The sequence below is a fragment of the Aptenodytes patagonicus genome, chromosome 20 (genome assembly GCF_965638725.1).
Source record: "Aptenodytes patagonicus chromosome 20, bAptPat1.pri.cur, whole genome shotgun sequence".
NCBI classification, from domain to species: Eukaryota; Metazoa; Chordata; class Aves; order Sphenisciformes; family Spheniscidae; genus Aptenodytes; species Aptenodytes patagonicus.
The window spans coordinates 1369408-1377762 of NC_134968.1; the positions used below are offsets into that span (position 1 = coordinate 1369408).

The 8355-nt window shown below is 71.6% G+C and overlaps 1 protein-coding gene across 1 annotated transcript; it reads right to left on the bottom strand.

Annotated features, from left to right (window-relative positions):
• Positions 1 to 3581: 3581 nt before the first annotated feature.
• CDC6 (cell division cycle 6) lies at positions 3582 to 6798 on the bottom strand. The gene is made up of 11 exons (XM_076356714.1): positions 6559 to 6798; positions 5994 to 6212; positions 5716 to 5915; positions 5357 to 5520; positions 5076 to 5182; positions 4778 to 4917; positions 4580 to 4680; positions 4381 to 4445; positions 4010 to 4209; positions 3759 to 3899; positions 3582 to 3671 (listed from the first exon to the last, which is right to left on the bottom strand). The coding sequence occupies exons 1-11, from the start codon at positions 6785 to 6787 to the stop codon at positions 3582 to 3584; spliced, it is 1656 nt and encodes a 551-aa protein (XP_076212829.1). The 5' UTR covers positions 6788 to 6798.
• Positions 6799 to 8355: the final 1557 nt, after the last annotated feature.

The following is an 8355-nucleotide window of genomic DNA, read 5'->3' on the forward strand; positions in this document are numbered from 1 at the left end:
CCGGGGGAAACTGAGGCAGGAGGGGAGCCAGGCCCTGCCGTCCCCTGCGGAGGGGGAGGCCAGAAGCGGCACCCGGGAACCCCGCACCCGCCGGCACAGCCCGGCCCCACGGCACAAGGGCCGGGGGGCAGCAGGGCGGGAGCTGCCCTGGGAAGACACACGTGTGAGGAGTCTGGGCAGCCTCAGCACACACCCGTGGGGGGGGTGCACTGGCCCCCTGCGCTGCCCAGGCCCCTGGGCGCCTGTCAGGCCCCGTGGCACCCATGCCAGGAGGGCTGGGTGCCCACCGGGCCACTCTGAGCCGCACTCCTGCGCCTCAGTTTCCCCTGTGTGCTCAGCGAGGCGGGACACCCCGGGCCAGGCGCGGGCAGCGAGGCCTGAGCACCCACAGCCTGGCAGGGCCGCCGGCCCCCTCCCCAACACGCCGGGGCTGCCGGCCGCGGCGAGGCCCAGCCGCCGGCATGTGCTCAGCCCAGAGGAATGTGCCAAATCACTCCCAGATGTGCGCGGCGGCTAGCCCACCGCCCCCTCCACGGCCCACTGGGGCGGCCGCCGGGCACCTCGCACTACCCTGCCGTGGGGCTGCCCGTGGGGCCAAACCCGCTGCTGGCTGGGTGCTGCCCGGCTGCAGGGCCCAGCCTGTCCCACGGCGTCGGGGTGCCGAGGTCTGGCAGGGCACAGGCAACGGAGCAGGCAGGACAGCGGGGTGCCGGGGCGCGGAAGGGAGGGGTGGGCGGTGCAGGGCTGCATCTCCGGTGTCCCCGTCCCGCTGAGGCCCCATAGCCCTCACCCTGCATGGGGCCCTGTGCCGGTGCGGCAGGGTCGTGTGGGGTCCTGTCCCGCACCCCCGGCCCCAGTGCCCGGCAGGAGCGCAGCCGAGCGGAAAGGGGCTGTCAGATGGAATCTGGGTGCCGGCAGTGATGGCGCGGCGGGAGGGGGCCGTGCCCGCCACGTGGCCGCTTATGTAAGGAGAGTGCAAGGGAGGACAGGGAGGTGGCCAGGGCACCGGGGACACCGCTGAGGGGACACCGGGCCCCCGCCGCGCACATGCGGGCGGGTGTGCAGCCGGACACGCACACTGGGGGCTGCCCGCGGCACGGCCGGGCATTGCCCAGCCCTGTGGGCACGGCACGTGTGTGCGGGAGCAAGGGGACACGGGCACATGTGTGCAGGAGTGGGGGGGACGGGGCCCCGCTGGCCCCTCGGCCTCCCCGTGCTGCTGTTGCTGCCCCGGCTGGGTGTCCTGGGTGTCCCAGGGCCAGCGGAGACGTCCCCGAGCCACGGTGCTCCCGCCGCGGTGCTGCCGGCCCCTCACCGAGCAGTGATGAACGGCTCCAGCGGGAGCTCCAGCACCCGCGTGGCTGAATCCGTTTGCGCTATCGATTTTTCATCCACTGCGGCAGAGAGCGGAGCCAGGGCCGGCATGGCCGCGGGCACCTCGGCGGGCTGGCACAGCGAGGGGAGCCGCGTTCCCATACCGCGGGGCCACGTCCCCCGCACCACCCCGCTGTCCCCGTCCCCACCCGCACAGCCGGGCCACCCTGGGGACAGTGCCAGGACCGGGCACCCTCCAGCCTCGCCGTGGGATGCCCAGCGCGGCCGGTCTGGCCCAGGTGTGGTGGTGCCCCCCGTGCCCTGCCCGCCCCTGCCTGCACAGCCACCGCCTCACCCAGCACCACGGTGGGCACGGGGGGGGGGGCCGGGGATGGAGCAGCCGGGGTGGGGGGGGGGGGAGGTGGGGAGCAGGGGCACCGCGGTGCCCACCCGCGTCACCGCCGCGTCACTGCGGTCACACACGCTGCCAGCTGCTGCCAGCCGCTTCCTTCCGGCCACCGTCACCGTGTGCCGTGGGGCTGCATCACGGCCACGGGGCCGGCGCAGGGTGGGATGTGGTCGCCGCAGCCCATGGGATGGGGGTGGGGGGGGGAGCAGGGGGCCCCCAGGCAGCCCGTGCCCAGCCCAGCTCTGCCTACGGCACGGGGGGTCGGGATGCTGGTACCCGCTCAGCCCCACGGCCTGGTGACAGGTGGCAGGGCCACGGTCCCCGCTCAGCCCCGTGGTGTGGTGAGGGGGCAGGGACATGGAACAGAGCGGGCACAGCCTGGCCTGAACCCGCCGCCCCCCTGCCCCGTGCTGCCGCACACGTCTGACACATGGCAGCTCCGGCTATAAATAGCCCCGTGGCAGCAATCGGCTGAGCCGCGCTCGGGGCCCGGCTGGGGCCGCCGGCCACCCCCGGGCCCTGGGCCTGCCCCGGCCCTGCCGCGCTGCCCCTGCCTCGGTTTCCCCACCGCTCCCCATGGCGAATGGCGGCTGGGAAAGGACCTGGCAGCCGGGGCCTGCCCTGTCCCCAAGGTGTCCCCTGGCACAGCAGGGAGGGGCAGTGCCGCAGCGTGCCAAAACGGGGGGTGGGAAAGGGGGGGGGGGCTGCACCAGGCCGCCCAGTTCAACGGTGGCATCCAGCAGCCTCACCAGGCTCCGCTTTGGCTCTGGGTGCCCCAGGCAAGGGGACAGCCAATATCCCCACGTCCTGCACTCCGTGGGGACCCCACAAGCCGTGGGGCAGGGCCAGGATGGGGCTGGCACACACAGGGGCCACACCATAGGGCCAGGAGAAACCGAGGCACGCCGGGGACCCAGGCACCCCCACCCTGCCCCCCCACCCGGCACCCCATCCCTGGCCGGGAGCTGCTGAGGGGGCAGCCGGGGGTCCTGGGAGAGGGGGTGCGATGGCCAGACATGGGGTACGAACAGAGCCCCAGCCCCTCCCTGCTCCCCCGCCTGCCTGCCCCCCCCCCCCCCCCCCCCCCGAAGCTGGGGAAGCTGCGAAATTAGGTCAAAGCGTCTATTATTTAACACAAGCGGAGGAGCCGGGGCCGGGAGCTGGGGGGGCTGCAGCCCGGGAGGAGAGGGGCTGGGGGGGCACAGGGCCGGGCCCCCACAGCCCTGGGGCAGGGAGGGAACGGGGGTGGGGGCCAGAGGCAGGAGCCAGCGCTGAAACCAGAACTTTATTAATGCCAAGAGACAGAGGGGGGCCAGCTGTCCCCCCCACCCTCCGGCTGGGCACAGCCTGGAGCCGAGCACACCGTGCACCCCCTCTGCCGCTGCCAGCACCGGGATCCAGAGCGGGGCTGGCACCGGCACCGTCCCTCCTACAGCCAGGGCCTTGGGAGGGCCCCGGAAGGCTCCGAACGAGCCAGGAGCAAACATGTCCGTGGCTCATAGCGGGGAGCAACACCGGGCCCCGGGATCACACGTGCGGGGGTGGAAGCGGGGCCAGGAGCACCCGCCGTCCACGGCCAGTGCTGCAAAGAGGCTGGGGCAGGTGCTGCCTCCTGCCTCGGCTCCAGCCACACAAAAATAATAATAATATTAATAATATTAATAAAACCACTCCAAACCGAGGGCCCCAGAGCAGGACTCATCAAACAACGGCCAAGGCCTCTGGGAGCCATTTCCCTGCTCCCGCCACGGCCTGGCCAAACCGTGCACGCACCGAAATCCCACCCGGGGCAGCGTCCACCCAGCCCGCACCGAGGGGCCACGGGGAAGGGGCTGCCGGGGGGGGGGGGGAGGAGGGACTAGCGCAGCCCCTGGGCCAGGATGCTGCCCACCAGCACCGCGTCCTGCAGCGCGTGCTCCACCGCCGCCTCCTCCATCTTCAGGGAGACCTGGTGGAGAGACGAGAGCCGCTCAGCTCCGCGCCGCCAGACCCCTGCCCCGCCGCCAGACCCCTGCCCCGCCACCTCCTGTGGTACCTTGGCCAGCCGGGCCTCCTTGGCCCTCTTCAGCTCGAGGATGCCGCGGGACTCCAGGAGGGTGACGAGGGACAGACACTCAGCCTGGTTGACAGCAGGCAGCTGCTGCTGCCGGCAGACCTGGCTGTAGGCGTCGTGGAGCTGGGGAAGGCAGGGCGGGCGTTACGCCACGGCACCGCACCCAAGGGAGACCCCAGGGACACCCACCCACTCCCCAGATCCAGCCCCAAGAGGGTCCCGCCGCCACTCACCTTCCCCAGCGTCACCTCCCGGGCGCGCAGGCGCTGGGCGAGCAGCAGCAGGGAGCAGAGCAGCACCTTCTGCTGCAGCGGGAAGGTGTCCCGGGTCCCCTGGCCACTCGCCGCCAGCCGGTCCCCAAACACCTCCGAGATCACGCGGGAGACATGCAGGAGCCCCACGCGCTTGGGGATGGGGGACGCCGGGGAGTCACCTGTGGGACAGACAGGGCTGCAGGGGACCTCAGGGGGATGAGAAAGGGGGGTGCAGGGCAGCGCAGAGCAGGTGCCCCAGAAAGGGACCCCGGACCCCCCATTGAGACTGGCCTAGAGGTGCCCCCCGAAGGGTTTTGGCTCTGGCGCGGCAGCCGGCAGCAGCTACTCACCACCGGGCAGCGGCTTGAGCAGGGTCTGGCTCCGCACCTCCAGCTCCACCACCTCCACGGCGCGCCTGAGAAGAGTCAGCCCTGAGTGCCGGGCAGAGCGGCTGCCCCGGCACGGGCACCCCCAGTGCAGGGGAGCCGTGCAGGGCTCGCAGGGGCCACACTGGCCCCAGCACCGCAGGGTTTTGGGGCGGGCACTGACCTGCAGACATCCAGGGCCTTGCGAGCATCACCGGAGACGGCAGAGACCTTGCGGGCGCAGAACTGGAGCGCGGCGTCATCCAGGACGGGGTCACCAGCCACCTGCAGAGGCACCGTGCGCCGTCAGCGCTGCCGCCTGCGTGGGCAGAGAGCCCCCCGGTGTGTGTGTCCCCCCCGCGCATCCCCCCCACGTCCCCACCTGCCCCAGCCGCTCCTGCAGGATGGCGGTGAGCTGCTCCCTGGTGTAGGGTGGGAAGTGCAGCAGCCGGGGGCTGCCGTCCGTCCGGGCACCGAGCCTGGCCAGGCTGCGGTCCGTCAGGTCCAGTGCGTTGGCCAACCCTGCGGGCACAGCGGGGCGAGGAGGGGAGGGAGGATGAGGGCTGTGCCCCGAGGAGAGAGCAGGTGGGCAGGAGAGGGGTGCAAAGGCAAACCCCCATCAGCCCCCCAAAACAGGGAGGGTCCCCAGGGTGGGCAGTGCCACGCTGCCGCACACTCACCCACGAGGACGAGCCTGGAGCCGGGCAGACGGGGCCACTCGAAGAGGGTGTAGAGCACGTCCTGCCCCTTGCTCTCCAGCTGGTCCAGCTCATCCAGCACCAGCAGGCTGTGGGGGGGGAGCCGGGTCAGCCCCAGCTCTGCCCACCACCCCCACGGCCCGTTCACAGCACCCTGAGCAGGGAGAGCTGCTGCCGGGGCCGCCTCCTCTGGCTGGCCACACTCGGGGTGTCGAGGGGGGACCCCACGCCGCCACCCCCCCCCCCCCAGGCAGGGAACTCACACCATGGGCCCCTTGGCCGTCAGCTGCTCCTCCAGCCTCCGCATGCCCTCCCGGCCGTCGGCCGCGGGCAGGCCCAGCTGCTGCGCCATGGCGGGGAAGACGCCCTGCGGGCTGCTCAGCGACATGCAGTTCAGGACGATGGTTTTGCTCCCAGCAAGCTCGTCCTGCCAGGGACGGGAGCGTTACACCGGCCGCAACCTGCTGCTCCCTCCCCTGAACTGGCGGTGCAGTGGGGCTGTGCTCCCCGCTGTTTCCCCAGCAATCTGCTCCACCAGCACTCCCAAAATGGGCACCCCCATCCCCCCAGAGGGGCCCGTCCCACTCCTCAGCTGCTGCCGGGACCCCCGGCCATGGCGCACCTTGTAGTCGAGCAGGATGCGGCTCAGGCAGGCCGTTTTCCCCGTCCCGGGGGCTCCGGAGACGTAGAGGCTGCCGGGCCGGCGTCCGCAGATGCGCTCCCGCAGGAACTGCCGGATGACGCCCATCTCCCTCTCCCTGGCGTGGAGGCGGTCGGGCACGGCTGCGTGCAGCACCCGCTTCACCTGCTGGTAGCAGGTGCCTGTGCCAGGGAGGGAGAGGGCTCGGGGGGGGGCCGTGGCGCCGACAGGACCCCGTCCCCCTCCCCGACCGTGCTCACCTTCCTGCCTGAAGAGCCGGGTGCGGGCAGGCTGCCTGCCGAGTCCCGAGCTCTGGGGGGTCTCCTGCCCCCCGCGCCGCAGGGACGGCCCCGGGCTGCTGGGCTTTTCGGGGGAGGCCGGGGGGTCCCCGAAGAGCAAGCAGCGCCCCTGGTTCTCCTTGCTGCGCTTGGCCGGGGAGCAGGGCAGGGCACGGGGGACGTTGCAGAGGTTGTCATCACCTGTAGGGGAGACGGGTCAGTGGAGCGGTCGAGCATGCGGGCCCGACCCTGGCGCTCTCGCAGTGCGCTCGTGTGCGAGCAGGAGGCCGTTTGTAACACGGCGCCGCTCTCCCTGGGGGGAGGCTTCGTGCTTCAGCCCCCCCAGGCCCCGCGGGAGCAGCTTTTCCTCCCGAAACCAGGGGAAGCCGCAAACGCAGCTTTGCGAGGGACGGGACGGAGCTGGGTCCGTCCGCCTGCCCCAGCCCCGCCAGGGCGAGGTCCCAGCCCCACCGCAGCTTTCGGGAAAGGGATGCCCCCCGCACCTTTCCCGGGGGGGTCCCAGGGGAGCGGGCGGGGGGAGGCTCACCCAGGCGCTTGCGGGGGCTCAGGGGCAGCGCTTTGGTCCGGGCTGAGCGTGTGCCGGGGGCCGCCCGGCCGGGCTCCGCGGGGCCCGAGGCCCTGGGGCAGGGTGAGAGCCGCAGGGCGGCGGGGTCGGGGTCGGGGCCGCTCTTGGCCGGGGGGGTGGCGAGGCGGCGGGCGCTCCTCCTGCAGGGGAAGCCGATGGTGGGCTGCTGCTGCGGGCTGCTGCTGGCCATGGCGGGGTGGTCTGCGGATGGGGGGGGGGGGCACCGGTCAGGCGGAGAGAGCCCCGGTCCCGCGGCTCCCGGCCCGCCCCTGCCCCTCCATATCGCCCCTGCTCCGCCCCCCCAGCCCTGTCCCGCATCTCCGCTCCCGCCACACCGGCACAGCCCTGCCCCCCTCCCCCCGAGCCCCCTGCCCCCCCATGTCCCCCCATCCCGGCCCCACGTGCTCCCCCCCGCCCCGGACCCCCCCCCCCCCCCCCGCGCCGCCCCCGCCGACCTTCTCGCGCCAACTCAGCCCCAGCTCCGCACTTCCCGCCACCGCGCCGAGCCGGCCCCGCCCCCTCCGCCCCATTGGCTGCGCAGCCCGCCGCCGCCGCCAATCGCAAAGTTCCGCGCCAAAGCGTGTGTGGAGGAGGGGAGGGGGCCGCCGCCGAGCAGCCAATGGGCGAGGGCGCGCTTGGCTTGCCGGGAGGTGTAGTGCGCGGCGCGCGAGGCATGCTGGGAGTTGTAGTCCGCCGGGGCAGAGCCGAGGCCCCCCTGTGCCCCCAGTACCCCCGGTCCTGCCCCCCCCACACCCCCCAGCCCGCCCTCCTAGTGCCCGCCAGTACCGGCCTCTCCGCAGGCAGACGGGAAGGGCCCGACCCCATCCTTGGGGCCATAACCCACCCCCCGAAAGAGGGGAGGGGGCCCTGGGGAGGCGCAGAGCACCCCTGGGGCCTGGGGAACCCCTCCCCTTCCCCAGCCACCTCCCCAGACAGGGCCCTTCAAGAGACGTGTATCTTTATTATTTTTATTTAAATGCAATTTCCATCTCCTCGGTTTCTATTCTGTTCCCTCTTAAAACAGCCCCTCGCTCCCCCGGGAGGGGCAGCCAGCGCTCGGGAAGAACCTTTTTTTACCTTTATTTAAACCGAACGGCAGCGCTGGGGGGTGGGTGGGGGGCCCATCCTCCAGAGAAACCCACCCCAAGTGGCCCTGGCCCTGAGCGCTGCCTCGCTCCAGCCTAAACAGGGGCAGTTTCCACCTCCATAAAAAACCAAAAACAAAACAAAAAAACCACAAAGAAACCCCCCAAACAAACCCCAAAACAGTTAGAGGGGAGGGTTTAGTACACCCGCAGCGAGCCCACCTTCCTCCTATAGTACAAGCTTTTTACAACGTACAAAACAGATCAGTAACTACGGTTAATGTCCAGCCCACCCCGGCACTGCGAGCAAATACAGAGAAACCAGCCCGGTACCAACAGTCGGACAGTAGTAGTGTGTAAGGCAAAACGTCAGCCGGAGTCCGTCCCCCGCCCCCGGCACGGGGGCCATGGCCCCAGGTCCGTCCCCACGCTCCCTCCCCCCCCCCCCCCCCCCGCCACATAAGAAACAGAACAAACGACCCCCCCCCCCCCCCGGTAACGGCACCCCCAGCTTCCTCCACGGACAATTAGCGTCTTCCCGTTAAAACGCTCCAGTTTGGTAATTCAGCGTTAAGACCCGGGCTGCCGCCGGCGGGTGCCTCCTCGCCCCATCAAAACCCAGCGGTGTGAACAGCCGCCGGCTGCGGCGGTTTTGGGGTGCGACGCTGCCGGG

Bases quoted from the DNA above. Each gene is read 5' to 3' on its own strand.
- CDC6 (XM_076356714.1), bottom strand. From the start codon at position 6,787: ATGGCCAGCAGCAGCCCGCAGCAGCAGCCCACCATCGGCTTCCCCTGC. The intron at 5,916-5,993 runs GTGAGCACGGTC...TCCCTGGCACAG, and splicing joins CCGGCTCTTCAGGCAGGAAG to GCACCTGCTACCAGCAGGTG. The intron at 4,210-4,380 runs GTGAGTAGCTGC...TCTGTCCCACAG, and splicing joins GCTCAAGCCGCTGCCCGGTG to GTGACTCCCCGGCGTCCCCC.